Source organism: Somniosus microcephalus, chromosome 2 (assembly GCF_052327205.1).
Source record: "Somniosus microcephalus isolate GS21.2 chromosome 2, FLI_Smic_1.0, whole genome shotgun sequence".
NCBI lineage: Eukaryota > Metazoa > Chordata > Chondrichthyes > Squaliformes > Somniosidae > Somniosus > Somniosus microcephalus.
Genome location: NC_140988.1, coordinates 107126124 through 107142311, shown reverse-complemented (window position 1 = coordinate 107142311; position 16188 = coordinate 107126124). Strand labels below are relative to the sequence as shown.

The following is a 16188-nucleotide window of genomic DNA, read 5'->3' as shown; positions in this document are numbered from 1 at the left end:
GCCGGTGTTCAGGACCGAGCGGCGTCAACGGGGGAAAGAGACGAGAGAGAGCAGAGCGCAGCCGGTGTTCAAGGGCCGAGCAGCGTCAACGGGGGAGAGAGGCGCGCAGGAAAACGCGAGGCGCTGCCATTGCCACGAGGACCGCAGAGAGCGGCGGGCAGCAGCGCAGGAGCAGCGCACGAAACCCACAGGGCATCGCCATTTGCCACGAGGACCGCCGAGAGCGGCGTTGGCAGCAGCGCAGGAGACGCCATTTTAAGCCGCAGCGGGGAAGAAAGGAAAGCGCGGGGGATGCCATTTTAAGCCAGTCTAACCACACCCAAAAATGCCGAAGAGTGGCAGTATCACAGCGTTCGACAATGAAGTCAAAGATTGGATGACATATGTCGAACGCATAGAAGTATACTGCAAGGCGAATGAAGTGCCAGATGACAAGAAAGCGCTGGTATTGTTGAATTCAATGGGTGCAAAAACGTATGGCTTACTACGAAACCTAGTAACCCCAGAGAAGCCAGTAGAAAAGGATTTTGAAAACATAGTGTCAATCCTACAGGACCACTTAAACCCCACACCGCTGCTGATAGCAGAAAGATTTAACTTTCACAAAAGGAACCAGCATAAAGATGAAAGTAATGCTGAGTATTTAACGGAACTGCGCAAGCTATCGAAACGCTGCCAGTTTGGAACGGGACTAGCAGATACTTTAAGGGACAAGTTTGTGTGTGGGCTTCAAGGTGAAGGAACCCAGAAACGGCTTCTATCAGAAAAGGATCTTACGCTGGACAAGGCTTTCAGCATTGCAGTATCACACGAAGCAGCAGCACGGGGCGCTGCAGAGATACAACGGAGACCGCAAGAATATGGCACAAATGAAATGTCATACGGAACAGTGAAGTGCTATCGCTGCGGCAGAACAACACACGACCATAATGATTGCTGGTTCAAGGACAAAGTGTGCAGACAGTGTGGAAAAGTAGGACACATAGCAAGAGTCTGCAGGTCGGGAAGGAAACCAGCAGCAAGAAATCTCCACAGGAGAAGTACAAGAAGGTACATAAGGTGACGGAGAGTAGTTCAGACGAACAGAAGAGTGATACAGACTCCGGAAGCAAGGAGCTGGGTTGTCTGAAACTACATAATGTGATCAAAATGGAGGATCACCAAACTATCTGGGTCACGCTCAAGATAGCAGGAGTCCAAGTGAAAATGGAATTGGACACAGGATCAGCCCTAAGTCATAAACCGAAGGGACTACAAGCGGCTATTCTCACATATACTCTTGAGAGATACAAAGATTGTCTTGAAGACGTACACGGGGCAAAAAGTCTACCCCAAAGGAAAAATAAGGGTGAACGTTATATATAACGGCAACGAAACACCAAAAATGGACCTATATGTATTGCCAGATGGAGGACCACCACTACTAGGATGTGAATGGATCTGGAAGATACAGCTAGATTGGCATTCCATACAGGCACTGACTGTGGCTGACAAAAAGGATGACGACGTCACACCTGGGCGACTGTCAAAGATCCTAACTGACGCAAAAGAAGTGTTCCAGCAAGGACTCGGAACACTAAAAGGCATGACAGCGATGATTAAAATTGAAGAAAACGCAAGCCCAAAATTTTTTAAGGCCAGACCGGTACCTTATGCGATCTGCCCAGCCGTCGAAGCAGAGCTGCAGAGTCTGGAACGTTCAGGTGTACTGTCCAAGGTAGACTGGAGCGAGTGGGCTACACCCATCGTCCCTGTGATGAAAAAGTTGTTGAGCAGCATTGTGGCCACGTTATCGATAAAGATTGAGGCAGTAGTCAAGGCTCCAGCACCGGAAAATGTGTCACAACTGAGGTCGTTCCTCGGGCTGGTAAACTACTACCGAAGGAAGGTTCGCATCTGTGGGGACTTTAAGGTAACAGTGAACCCGGTCCTTCACACCGTACAATATCCACTTCCGTGGATTGAAGATATTTTCGCCTCGCTATCTGGAAGGAAACGCTTCACTAAGATTGATCTGGCCCAGGCGTATCTGCAAATGGAGGTAGAAGAAGCATCAAAAAAATACCTCGCAATCAACACCCATAAAGGTCTCTACCAATACAACCGGCTGGTATTCGGGGTAGCATCAGCTCCGGCTATTTGGCAGAGGGCAATGGAACAAGTCCTGCAAGGGATCCCAGGGACCCAGTGTTATTTGGACGACATCCTGGTCACGGGCGAAAATGACAGTGATCACCTTGCCAACCTGGAGCAGGTGCTCACTAGATTGCAGGAATATGGGCTCCGAGCTAACCGCCCCAAATGCGAGTTTTTTAGAAAACAGATCTCGTATTGTGGCCACGTTATCGATAAAGAGAGGTTACATAAGTCCCCAGAGAAGATTGAGGCAGTAGTCAAGGCTCCAGCACCGGAAAATGTGTCACAACTGAGGTCGTTCCTCGGGCTGGTAAACTACTACCATAAGTTCTTGCCAAATTTGTCTGCAATACTACACCCACTGAACACCCTACTGCAAACTGGGGTGCCATGGAAGTGGAGTGACGAATGTAGACGAGCTTTCCAGAAGAGCAAAACACTAATCACATCGAAAGAGGTATTGGCCCATTACAACCCGGCATTACCAATTCGGTTGGCATGTGATGCGTCACCCTACGGCATTGGTGCGGTGCTGTCGCACAAATTCTCGGACGGCTCAGAGAGGCCAATAGCCTTTGCGTCACGATCACTAACCTCAGCCGAGCGTAACTACGCCCAGATTGACAGGGAGGCCCTCAGCCTAGTGTGGGGAGTGAAAAAGTTCAATCACTATCTGCACGGGCAGAAATTCACCTTGCTGACTGATCACCAGCCTCTTGTCTCCATTTTTAATCCGAAGAAGGGTGTTCCGGTGATGACTGCGCAACGACTACAAAGATGGTCACTTTTTCTAAGGACGCACCACCATGAGATTGAATATAAGGGCACGAAACAGCATGGAAATGCTGATGGGCTATCACGCCTGCCACTGCCTACTGCGGAGGAAGCACCAGCAGTGGATCCTGTCGAAATATTCCATTCGACTATAGTTGAATACCTACCGGTAACTAACGCTTGTATCGAAAAGGAAACCCGAAATGACCCGACACTGTCTCGGGTATATGATTTGATGGTGAAGGGATGGCCAGCACATGGCGACTCACTGTTGCCAGCATTCTCGACAAGGAGAGAACAGCTGTCAGTGTGCTGGGGGACCTTGATGTGTGGATCCCGAGTGGTAATTCCACCCAAGTTAAGGGATAGAGTGCTCAATGAGCTTCATGAGGGTCATCTGGGAGGGGTAAAAATGAAAAGCCTAGCCAGGGCTTATGTGTGGTGGCCGGGAATCGATAAACAAATCAAGGACCTGACCAAGAGCTGCTCAGGATGCCAGAAAGTCCAAAATGCACCACCACAGGCCCCTCTACACCCATGGGAGTGGCCCTCATCTCCATGGCAACGGGTGCATATTGATTTTGCTGGTCCATTCATGGACTCAATGTTTTTAATAGCCGTGGATGCGCACTCGAAATGGCCTGAGGTCATCAAAATGTCCTCCACCACCACGGAGAAAACTATTGCAGTCCTACGGACCATTTTTGCCAGGAATGGCTTGCCAGAACAGATTTGCTCCGACAACGGACCACAGTTTGTGTCCGAAGAGTTCCAGAGGTTCTTGAAAAAGAATGGGGTAAGGCATTACACATCCGCCCTGTATCATCCAGCCACAAGTAGATTGGCTGAGAGGTTCGTACAAACCTTTAAGAAGGCAATAAAGGCTATGTACAATGACAACATTCCGCTGCAGCACAAGGTCGACAATTTCCTGTTCGCCTACCGGAATGCGACACATGCAGTCACCAACCAGGCCCCAGCCATGATGTTCTTTAACCAAAGGTTAAGATCTCGCCTGGATTTTCTCAGACCAAACGTACGAAGAGATGTTGAGAGTAAGCAATTCCAGCACATCCATGAGAAGCCAACAAGGAGCTTCAATGTCGGGCAACCAGTCTTGGCCCGCGACTACCGAACAGAAAAATGGCAGCCAGGAACGATATGCACACGGCAGGGCCCACTAATGTACACAGTGGACGTTGGGGAGAGCATCGTGAGACGTCATGCTGACCAGATCCTAGAGTCACAGGAGCGAGTCAACCCCATGTCTCGGCCATACGTACCTGGTGAGGAACCCGACGTACAGGTCGCATATACCTCAGAAACAATAGCATTGGAAGCTGATGAATCAACTGACGACAGGGTGTTAGAATCGCCTCCGCACCAAGAGCGAGACACTCGGGAAAGGTGTTATCCAGAAAGAATCAGGAAGCCTCCCCAGAGACTGAATATATGAATGGACTATTTTCATATATCATTGTATATTAAAAATGTTAATTGTTAAATGAGTATTATGGTACTGTTAATCTAAAAGGGGAGGAATTGTAATGTATATATACCTTAAGGGAGAGAACTACTTTTTACAGCTCCTGTATACTGTAGTACCGGCAGTGGCCACACCTGTATATAAATCCTGAGTAGTGATCTGTAGAGTTAGTTCTAGAGTAACCCTCATTCAGTCAACACCTGTTGAATCGTTCCCTGCAGTCTGTTGTCTGATTATTGAAGGACACAACATTAAGATACACGGACCTAACACCCCTCACCTCTCCTTTCAGCATTCCGAAGGGACCGCTCCCTCCGCGACACCCTGGTCCACTCCTCAATCACCCCCAACAGCCCTTCTCCTTCACCTGGCACCTTCCCGTGCAAGCGCAGGAGATGCAACACATGCCCTTTTACCTCCCCCCTTCCCACTGTCCAGGGCCCCAAACACCCCTTCCAGGTGAAACAGCGATTTACTTGTACTTCTTGCAATTTAATATACTGTATTCGCTGCTTATGATGCGGTCTCCTCTACATTGGGGAGACCAAACGCAGATTGGGCGACCGCTTTGCGGAACACCTCCGTTCAGTCCGTAAGGGAGACCCTGAGCTTCCGGTCACCTGTCATTTTAATTCACCGCTTCACTCCCGCTCTGATCTCTCGGTCCTCTGCCTATTACATTGTTCCAATGAGGCTCAACGTAAGCTCGAGGAACAGCACCTCATCTTTCGATTGGGCACTTTACAGTCTGCTGGACTCAACATTGAGTTCAACAATTTCAGATAATTATCCCTGCCCCCATTTTTCATGCAGTATGATTTTTGCCACTCCCATTTGCAACATTTTATCTTTCCTGCCTCTTACAAAAGTACAGGATGTTCTTTCAATTCCTTCCTCCCCTCCTACCCCACCCCCCACCACCCACCCCTGTCTCTGCACCTGCTTAATATCTGTTACATCTCCAGCTTTTTCCAGTTCTGATGAAGGGTCCCAGACCTGAAACGTTAACTCTGTTTCTCTCTCCAAGGATGCTGCCTGGCCTGCTGAGTATTTCCAGCATTTTCTGTTGTTATTCCAGGAAATTCACCATTATTTAGTTCTTCATTTAGTCACTATACCAAGCAATGCTAGACAAGACTATGTTTTCTTACCAGTACTTTTGTAACAAATACATTTAATTATAGTCTTTACAGCAATATTCTTTTGGCTGATTTAATAAGATCACATCTAGATCTTATTCACGCAGCTCCTAGGCGATTCTGCTTTCAGGTACTGATAGGAGGTTACAGTACCAACTTATCAGCTAAGATTTAGACAATGGGATCTGTGATAGAATCTCAAAGTCTGTTATAATTTATTTCTCATGGTTTCACCTTACCAATAAATTGTCTGTCTAGTGACCTAGATTAATACAAACACCCTTGTAGAATCTGCTAAATAATAGGAACAAACCTTGACCTTGGGTGCAGATGTCTGCAATACCTTAGGTAAACTAAATGAGAATGAACACTTGACAGTTTAGAAGTGGTTATTTGCTTACCCTAGTCCCAGCAGACGCTACAGGAATACTTTCAACTTCCAGAGGTAAGGAATCATAATGTTAAACATTTCAATGCAATACAACAGAACATAACAGAGGCAGAGAACTCTATTGCCGAGCAAACCTGCTCTCGCCCTGAACTAGAAAATTTCATTCACTTTGCTTCCAATGTCCACCCTTCCCTTCCTCGACTTTTCTGTCTCCATTTCTGAGGATAGGCTATTGACGACAAACATTCACTATAAGCCCACAGCTACCTGGACTACACTTCCTCCCACCCCGCTTCCTGTAAGGACACTATTCCATTCTCCCAGTTTTTCTGTCTTCGTCGCATCTGCTCTGACAAAGCCACCTTCCACACTAGTGCTTCCGATATGTCTTCCTTTTTCCTCAATCGAGGATTCCCCTCTACCGTGGTTGACATGGCCCTCGACCGTGTTGGTTCCATTTCCTGCACTTCTGCTTTCATCCCTTCCCCTCCCTCCCAGAACCACGATAGGGTTGCCCTTGCCCTCACCTTTCACCCCACCCGCCTCCACATTCAACGGATCATCCTCTGCCATTTCCGCCACCTCCAGTGTGATCCCACCGCCAAACTCATCTTCCCCTCCCCCCCCCCCCCCCCCCCCTTTCAGCATTCCGAAGGGACCACTTCCTCCGCGACACGCTGGTCATTCCTCTATCACCTCCAACATCCCTTCCCCTGGCACCATCCTGTGCAAGTGCAGGAGATGCAACACCTGCCCTTTTACCTTCTCCCTTGCCACTGTCCAGGGCCCCAAACACTCCTTCCAGGTGAAACAGTGATTTACTTGTACTTCTTGCAATTTAGTATACTGTATTCGCTGCTCACGATGTGGTCTCCTCTACACTGGGGAGGCCAAATGCAGATTGGGTGACCGCTTTGTGGAACACCTCGTTCAGTCCGTAAGCATGACCCCAAGCTTACGGTCACCTGTCGCTTTAATTCTCTGCTCCACTCCCACTCTGGCCTCTCCGTCCTTGGCCTCTTACATTGTTCCAACGAAGGTCAACCTAAGCTCGAGGAACAGCACCTCATCTTTGATTAGGCACTTTACAGCCTTCTGGACTCAACATCGAGTTCAACAATTTCAGACTATAACCTCGGCCCCAATGTTTTTGTTCTTCTCTCACATGGCCGCTGTTGATCATTCTGCCATTGCCATTTACACCTCATCTAGAGTCATCTTTTGTTTCTTAACTTGTCCCATTACCATCTCTTTTTGCCTTGCACCATCATCCCTTTTGTCTTTTACTCTCTCCTGCCTTCCATCCTATCACAGACCTTCCCTTTTGTCCTTTCCTCCCCTCCCCCCTTTCCCTGCTCGACACTTGCTTAAATATCTGCTACTGCTCCAACTTTTTCCAGTTCTGACGAAGGGTCATCGACCTGAAACATTAACTCTGTTTCTCTCTCCACGATGTTGCCTGACCTGCTGACTGTTTCCAGCATTTTCTGTTGTTGTTAAAGCTTTACACATTTTTTTCCCAGATGATTAGTTTGCTTGTTTTGGTTTGTCTCAGCTGTGATTTTTCAATGTGCACTTCTATAAAACATAAATGGATTACCATTGCCACAGAAGTAATCTTTATCTGCTCCCAACTATTACTGTTTGGATAGATTGGGAGAGGGGGAAGTACAGAGAGACCTGGGTGTTCTTGTACACCAGTCACTGAAGGCGAGCATGCAGGTGCAACAGGCGGTCAAGAAGGCAAACGGTATGCTGGCCTTCATAGCAAAAGGGTTAGAATACAGGAACAGGGATACCTTGCTGCAGCTGTACAGGGCACTGGTGAGACCACACCTCGAGTACTGTGTACAGTTTTGGTCGCCTCATCTGAGGAAGGATGTTCTTGCCATGGAGGGGGTGCAGCGGCGATTCACCAGGCTGATACCAGGAATGGCGGGAATGACCTATGAGGAGAGACTATGTAGTTTAGGGATGTACACACTGGAGTTTAGAAGATTGAGAGGGGACCTCATAGAAGTGTATAAAATTCTGACAGGTCTAGACAGACTGGATGCAGAAGGAATGTTTCCCTTGGCGGGTGAGAACAGAACTAGAGGACATAATTTAAGGATAAGGGCTAAACCATTTAGGACAGAGATGAGGGGGAATTTCTTCACTCAGAGAGTGGTGAACCTGTGGAACTCATTGCCACAGAGGGCAGTGTACGCCAGCTCATTAAATATATTTAAGAGGGAATTAGATATATTTCTACGGGCAAAAGGGGTTAAGGGTTACGGAGAGAAGGCGGGGACGGGATACTGAATTAAAGGATCAGCCATGATCTCATCGAATGGCGGAGCAGGCACGAAGGGCCGAATGGCCTACTCCTGCTCCTATCTTCTATGTATCTATGTATCTATGAAAAGAAAACAGTGAGGAGTTGGGGGGGGGAAGGGGCGAGGAGTCGGGGGGGGGGAGGAGTCGGGAGGGGCGAGGAGTCGGGGGGGAAGGGGCGAGGAGTCGGGGGGAAGGGGCGAGGAGTCGGGGGAGGGGCGAGGAGTCGGGGGGGAGGGGCGAGGAGTCGGGGGGGAGGGGCGAGGAGTCGGGGGGGAGGGGCGAGGAGGAGGGGGGGAGGGGGGAGGAGGAGGGGGGGAGGGGCGAGGAGTCGGGGGAAGGGGGGAGGAGTCGGGGGGAGGGGGGAGGAGTCGGGGGAGGGGGCGAGGAGTCGGGGGGAAGGGGCGAGGAGTCGGGGGGGAAGGGGCGAGGAGTCGGGGGGAAGGGGCGAGGAGTCGGGGGGGAAGGGGCGAGGAGTCGGGGGGAAGGGGCGAGGAGTCGGGGGGGAAGGGGCGAGGAGTCGGGGGGGAAGGGGCGAGGAGTCGGTGGGAAGGGCGAGGAGTCGGGGGGGAGGGGCGAGGAGTCGGGGGAAGGGGCGAGGAGTCGGGGGGGAAGGGGCGAGGAGTCGGGGGGAAGGGGCGAGGAGTCGGGGGGAGGGGCGAGGAGTCGGGGGGGAGGGGCGAGGAGTCGGGGGGAGGGGCGAGGAGTCGGGGGGGAGGGGCGAGGAGTCGGGGGGAGGGGCGAGGAGTCGGGGGAAGGGGCGAGGAGTCGGGGGAAGGGGCGGGGAGTCGGGGGGGGAACGGGGGAGGAGTCGGGGGGAAGGGGGGAGGAGTCGGGGGAAGGGGGGGAGGAGTCGGGGGAAGGGGGGGAGGAGTCGGGGGAAGGGACGAGGAGTCGGGGGGGAGGGGCGAGGAGTCGGGGGAAGGTGGAGGGGACGGGGGGAGGGGCGAGGAGTCGGGGGGAGGGGCGAGGAGTCGGGGGGAGGGGCGAGGAGTCGGGGGGAGGGGCGAGGAGTCGGGGGGAGGGGCGAGGAGTCGGGGGAAGGGGCGAGGAGTCGGGGGGAAGGGGCGAGGAGTCGGGGGGAAGGGGCGAGGAGTCGGGGGGAAGGGGCGAGGAGTCGGGGGAAGGGGCGAGGAGTCGGGGGAAGGGGCGAAGAATCGGGGGAACGGGCGAGGAGTCGGGGGCGAGGAGTCGGGGGGAAGGGGCGAGGAGTCGGGGGGAAGGGGCGAGGAGTCGGGGGGAAGGGGCGAGGAGTCGGGGGGAAGGGGCGAGGAGTCGGGGGAAGGGGCGAGGAGTCGGGGGGAAGTGGCGAGGAGTCGGGGGGAGGAGTCGGGGAAGGGCGAGGGGTCGGGGGGAGGGGCGAGGAGTCGGGGGGGAAGGGGGGAGTAGTCGGGGGGAAGGGGGGAGGAGTCGGGGGGAAGGGGGGAGGAGTCGGCGGAAGGGTCGGGGGGAGGGGCGAGGAGTCGGGGGGAGGGGCGAGGAGTCGGGGAGGGGCGAGGAGTTGGGGGAAGGTGGAGGAGTCGGGGGGAGGGGCGAGGAGTCGGGGGAAGGGGCGAGGAGTCGGGGGAAGGGGCGAGGAGTCGGGGGAAGGGGCGAGGAGTCGGGGGAGGAGTCGTGGGGAAGGGGGGAGGAGTCGGGGGAAGGGGGGCGGAGTCGGGGGGAAGGGGGCGGAGTTGGGGGAAGGGGAGGAGTCGGGAGAAGGGGGAGGAGTCGGGGGAGGGGGAGGAGTCGGGGGGAAGGGGGAGGAGTCGGGGGGAGGAGTCGGGGGAAGGGGCAAGGAGTTGGGGTGAGGAGTTGGGGGAGGGGGCGGGGTGGGCGAGGAGTTGTGGGGGGAGGGGCGAGGAGTCGGGGGGAAGGGGCGAGGAGTCGGGGGGAAGGGGCGAGGAGTCGGGGGGAAGGGGCGAGGAGTCGGGGGGGAGGGGGGAGGAGTCGGGGCGAGGAGTCGGGGGAAGGGGCGAGGAGTCGGGGGGAAGGGGCGAGGAGTCGGGGGGGGAAGGGGCGAGGAGTCGGGGGAAGGGGCGAGAAGTCGGGGGGAAGGGGCGAGGAGTCGGGGGGGAGGAGTCGGGGGAAGGGGCGAGGAGTCGGGGTGAAGGGGCGAGGAGTCGGGGGAAGGGGCGAGGAGTCGGGGGAAGGGGCGAGAAGTCGGGGGGAAGGGGCGAGGAGTCGGGGGGGGAGGAGTCGGGGGAAGGGGCGAGGAGTCGGGGGGGAAGGGGCGAGGAGTCGGGGGGGAAGGGGCGAGGAGTCGGGGCGAGGAGTCGGGGGGAGGGGCGAGGAGTCGGGGGGAGGGGCGAGGAGTCGGGGGGAGGGGCGAGGAGTCGGGGGGGAAGGGGCGAGGAGTCGGGGCGAGGAGTCGGGGGGAGGGGCGAGGAGTCGGGGGGAGGGGCGAGGAGTCGGGGGAAGGGGCGAGGAGTCGGGGGGAAGGGGCGAGGAGTCGGGGGGGAAGGGCGAGGAGTCGGGGGAAGGGGCGAGAAGTCGGGGGGAAGGGGCGAGGAGTCGGGGGGGAGGAGTCGGGGGAAGGGGCGAGGAGTCGGGGGGAAGGGGCGAGGAGTCGGGGGAAGGGGCGAGGAGTCGGGGGAAGGGGCGAGAAGTCGGGGGGAAGGGGCGAGGAGTCGGGGGGGGAGGAGTCGGGGGAAGGGGCGAGGAGTCGGGGGGGAAGGGGCGAGGAGTCGGGGGGGAAGGGGCGAGGAGTCGGGGGGAAGGGGCGAGGAGTCGGGGGGAAGGGGCGAGGAGTCGGGGGGAAGGGGCGAGGGGAAGGGGCGAGGAGAAGAGGCGAGGAGTCGGGGAAGGGGCGAGGAGTCGGGGGGAAGGGGCGAGGAGTCGGGGGAGGAGTCGGGGGGAAGGGGCGAGGAGTCGGGGGGAGGAGTCGGGGGGAAGGGGCGAGGAGTCGGGGGGAAGGGGCGAGGAGTCGGGGGGAGGAGTCGGGGGAAGGGGCGAGGAGTCGGGGGGAAGGGGCGAGGAGTCGGGGGAAGGGGCGAGGAGGCGGGGGGGAGGAGTCGGGGGGAAGGGGCGAGGAGTCGGGGGGAAGGGGCGAGGAGTCGGGGGGAAGGGGCGAGGAGTCGGGGGGGAGGAGTCGGGGGGAAGGGGCGAGGAGTCGGGGGGAAGGGGCGAGGAGTCGGGGGGAAGGGGCGAGGAGTCGGGGGGGGAAGGGGCGAGGAGTCGGGGGGGGAAGGGGCGAGGAGTCGGGGGAAGGGGCGAGGAGTCGGGGGAAGGGGCGAGGAGTCGGGGGGAAGGGGCGAGGAGTCGGGGCGGCGAGGAGTCGGGGGAAGGGGCGAGGAGTCGGGGGGAAGGGGCGAGGAGTCGGGGGGGAGGAGTCGGGGGGGAAGGGGGGAGGAGTCGGGGGGAGGAGTCGGGGGGGAGGGGCGAGGAGTCGGGGGGAAGGGGCGAGGAGCGGCGAGGAGCGAGGAGTCGGGGGGAAGGGGCGAGGAGTCGGGGGAAGGGGCGAGGAGTCGGGGGAAGGGGGAGGAGTCGGGGGAAGGGGCGAGGAGTCGGGGGGAAGGGGGAGGAGTCGGGGGGAAGGGGGAGGAGTCGAGGGGGAAGGGGCGCGGAGTCGGGGGGAAGGGGGGAGCAGTCGGGGGAAGGGGGAGGAGTCGGGGAAGGGGCGAGGAGTCGGGGGGAAGGGGCGAGGAAAGGGGCGAGGAGTCGGGGGGAACGGGCGAGGAGTCGGGGGAGGAGTCGGGGAGGACGGGGGAGGGGTGGGGGGGAGGAGTCGGGGGAGGGGCGAGGAGTCGGGGAGGGGCGAGGAGTCGGGGGGAGGGGCGAGGAGTCGGGGGAGGGGCGAGGAGTCGGGGGGAGGGGCGAGGAGTCGGGGGGAAGGGGCGAGGAGTCGGGGAGGGGAGAGTCGGGGAGGGAGAGTCGGGGGAAGGGGCGAGGAGTCGGGGGAAGGGGGAGGAGTCGGGGGGAGGGGCGAGGAGTCGAGGGAAGGGGGAGGAGTCGGGGGAAGGGGGAGGAGTCGAGGGGGGAAGGGGCGAGGAGTCGGGGGGAAGGGGCGAGGAGTCGGGGGAAGGGGGGAGGAGTCGGGGGAAGGGGCGAGGAGTCGGGGGAAGGGGCGAGGAGTCGGGGGGAGGAGTCGGGGGAAGGGCGAGGGGTCGGGGGGAGGGGCGAGGAGTCGGGGGGGAAGGGGGGAGTAGTCGGGGGGAAGGGGGGAGGAGTCGGGGGAAGGGGGGAGGAGTCGGCGGAAGGGTCGGGGGGAGGGGCGAGGAGTCGGGGGGAGGGGCGAGGAGTCGGGGAGGGGCGAGGATTCGGGGGAAGGTGGAGGAGTCGGGGGGAGGGGCGAGGAGTCGGGGGAAGGGGCGAGGAGTCGGGGGAAGGGGCGAGGAGTCGGGGGAGGGGTCGTGGGGAAGGGGGGAGGAGTCGTGGGGAAGGGGGGCGGAGTCGGGGGGAAGGGGGCGGAGTCGGGGGAAGGGGGAGGAGTCGGGGGAAGGGGGAGGAGTCGGGGAGGGGTCGGGGGAAGGGGGAGGGGTCGGGGGAAGGGGGAGGAGTCGGGGGGAAGGGGGAGGAGTCGGGGGAAGGGGCAAGGAGTTGGGGTGAGGAGTTGGGGGAGGGGGCGGGGTGGGCGAGGAGTTGTGGGGGGAGGGGCGAGGAGTCGGGGGGAAGGGGCGAGGAGTCGGGGGGGAGGGGCGAGGAGTCGGGGCGAGGAGTCGGGGGGGAGGGGCGAGGAGTCGGGGGAAGGGGCGAGGAGTCGGGGGGAAGGGGCGAGGAGTCGGGGGAAGGGGCGAGGAGTCGGGGGGAAGGGGCGAGGAGTCGGGGAAGGGCGAGGAGTCGGGGGGGAAGGGGCGAGGAGTCGGGGGAAGGGGCGAGAAGTCGGGGGAAGGGGCGAGGAGTCGGGGGGGAGGAGTCGGGGGAAGGGGCGAGGAGTCGGGGGGGAAGGGGCGAGGAGTCGGGGGGAAGGGGCGAGAAGTCGGGGGGAAGGGGCGAGGAGTCGGGGGGGAGGAGTCGGGGGAAGGGGCGAGGAGTCGGGGGGAAGGGGCGAGGAGTCGGGGGGGAAGGGGCGAGGAGTCGGGGGGGAAGGGGCGAGGAGTCGGGGGGGAAGGGGCGAGGAGTCGGGGGGGAAGGGGCGAGGAGTCGGGGGGGAAGGGGCGAGGAGTCGGGGGGGAAGGGGCGAGGAGTCGGGGGGGAAGGGGCGAGGAGTCGGGGGAAGGGGCGAGGAGTCGGGGGGAAGGGGCGAGGAGTCGGGGGAAGGGGCGAGGGGAAGGGGCGAGGAGAAGAGGCGAGGAGTCGGGGAAGGGGCGAGGAGTCGGGGGAAGGGGCGAGGAGTCGGGGGGAGGGGCGAGGAGTCGGGGGAAGGGGCGAGGAGTCGGGGGGAAGGGGCGAGGAGTCGGGGGGAAGGGGCGAGGAGTCGGGGGGAAGGGGCGAGGAGTCGGGGGGGAAGGGGCGAGGAATCGGGGGGAGGAGTCGGGGGGAAGGGCGAGGAGGCGGGGGGGAGGAGTCGGGGGGAAGGGGCGAGGAGTCGGGGGGAAGGGGCGAGGAGTCGGGGGGAAGGGGCGAGGAGTCGGGGGGAAGGGGCGAGGAGTCGGGGCGGCGAGGAGTCGGGGGAAGGGGCGAGGAGTCGGGGGGGGAAGGGGCGAGGAGTCGGGGGGGAGGAGTCGGGGGGAGGAGTCGGGGGGGGAGGAGTCGGGGGGGAAGGGGCGAGGAGTCGGGGGGAGGAGTCGGGGGGGAGGGGCGAGGAGTCGGGGGGGAGGGGCGAGGAGTCGGGGGAGGAGCGAGGAGTCGGGGGGAAGTGCGAGGAGTCGAGGGAAGGGGGAGGAGTCGGGGGGGAAGGGGGAGGAGTCGGGGGAAGGGGCGAGGAGTCGGGGGGAAGGGGCGAGGAGTCGGGGGGAAGGGGCGAGGAGTCGGGGGGGAAGGGGCGAGGAGTCGGGGGGGAGGGGCGAGGAGTCGGGGGAAGGGGCGAGGAGTCGGGGGGAGGGGCGAGGAGTCGGGGGGGGAACGGGGGGAGTCGGGGGGAGTCGGGGGGAAGGGGGAGGAGTCGGGGGGAAGGGACGAGGAGTCGGGGGGGAGGGGCGAGGAGTCGGGGGAAGGTGGAGGAGTCGGGGGGGAGGGGCGAGGAGTCGGGGGAAGGTGGAGGAGTCGGGGGGAGGGGCGAGGAGTCGGGGGAAGGAGTCGGGGGAAGGAGTCGGGGGAAGGAGTCGGGGAAGGGGGAAGGGGAAGGGGGGAGGAGTCGGGGGGAAGGGCGAGGAGTCGGGGGGAAGGGGCGAGGAGTCGGGGGAAGGGGCGAAGAATCGGGGGAACGGGCGGAGGAGTCGGGGGGAGGGGCGAGGAGTCGGGGGGAAGGGGCGAGGAGTCGGGGGGAAGGGGCGAGGAGTCGGGGGGAGGGGCGAGGAGTCGGGGGAGGGGCGAGGAGTCGGGGGGAGGGGCGAGGAGGTCGGGGGGAGGGGCGAGGAGTCGGGGGAAGGGGCGAGGAGTCGGGGGGAAGGGGCGAGGAGTCGGGGGGAAGGGGCGAGGAGTCGGGGGGAAGGGGCGAGGAGTCGGGGGGAAGGGGCGAGGAGTCGGGGGGAAGGGGCGAGGAGTCGGGGGGGAAGGTGCGAGGAGTCGGGGGGAAGGGGCGAGGAGTCGGGGGGAAGGGGCGAGGAGTCGGGGGGAGGGGCGAGGAGTCGGGGGGAGGGGCGAGGAGTCGGGGGGAGGAGTCGGGGGAAGGGCGAGGAGTCGGGGGAAGGGCGAGGAGTCGGGGGGAGGGGCGAGGAGTCGGGGGGGGAAGGGGGGAGTCGTCGGGGGGGAATGTCCACCCTTCCCTTCCTCGACTTTTCTGTCTCCATTTCTGAGGATAGGCTATTGACGACAAACATTCACTATAAGCCCACAGCTACCTGGACTACACTTCCTCCCACCCCGCTTCCTGTAAGGACACTATTCCATTCTCCCAGTTTTTCTGTCTTCGTCGCATCTGCTCTGACAAAGCCACCTTCCATACTAGTGCTTCCGATATGTCTTCCTTTTTCCTCAATCGAGGATTCCCCTCTACCGTGGTTGACATGGCCCTCGACCGTGTCGGTTCCATTTCCTGCACTTCTGCTTTCATCCCTTCCCCTCCCTCCCAGAACCACGATAGGGTTGCCCTTGCCCTCACCTTTCACCCCACCCGCCTCCACATTCAACGGATCATCCTCTGCCATTTCCGCCACCTCCAGTGTGATCCCACCGCCAAACTCATCTTCCCCCTCCCCCCCCCCCCTTTCAGCATTCCGAAGGGACCACTTCCTCCGCGACACGCTGGTCATTCCTCTATCACCTCCAACACCCCTTCCCCTGGCACCATCCTGTGCAAGTGCAGGAGATGCAACACCTGCCCTTTTACCTTCTCCCTTGCCACTGTCCAGGGCCCCAAACACTCCTTCCAGGTGAAACAGTGATTTACTTGTACTTCTTGCAATTTAGTATACTGTATTCGCTGCTCACGATGTGGTCTCCTCTACACTGGGGAGGCCAAATGCAGATTGGGTGACCGCTTTGTGGAACACCTCGTTCAGTCCGTAAGCATGACCCCAAGCTTACGGTCACCTGTCGCTTTAATTCTCTGCTCCACTCCCACTCTGGCCTCTCTGTCCTCGGCCTCTTACATTGTTCCAACGAAGGTCAACCTAAGCTCGAGGAACAGCACCTCATCTTTTGATTAGGCACTTTACAGCCTTCTGGACTCAACATCGAGTTCAACAATTTCAGACTATAACCTCGGCCCCAATGTTTTTGTTCTTCTCTCACATGGCCCGCTGTTGATCATTCTGCCATTGCCATTTACACCTCATCTAGAGTCATCTTTTGTTTCTTAACTTGTCCCATTACCATCTCTTTTTGCCTTGCACCATCATCCCTTTTGTCTTTTACTCTCTCCTGCCTTCCATCCTATCACAGACCTTCCCTTTTGTCCTTTCCTCCCCTCCCCCCTTTCCCTGCTCGACACTTGCTTAAATATCTGCTACTGCTCCAACTTTTTCCAGTTCTGACGAAGGGTCATC

General features: G+C 59.7%; 1 protein-coding gene across 6 annotated transcripts in view; it reads right to left on the bottom strand.

Annotated features, from left to right (window-relative positions):
- The window catches only part of LOC147122869 (uncharacterized), a 278977-nt gene that overhangs the window by 83155 nt on the left and 179634 nt on the right, over positions 1-16188 (bottom strand). For 5 of the 6 annotated variants that reach the window (XM_085961537.1, XM_085961547.1, XM_085961528.1 and 2 more), the window contains one exon: positions 7726-7872. The exons of the other annotated variant lie outside the window; for it this stretch is intronic. In XM_085961537.1, coding sequence (XP_085817663.1) covers positions 7726-7872 — 147 coding nt within the window. The remainder of the gene's footprint in view (positions 1-7725; positions 7873-16188) is intronic. 6 annotated transcript variants of the gene reach the window in all.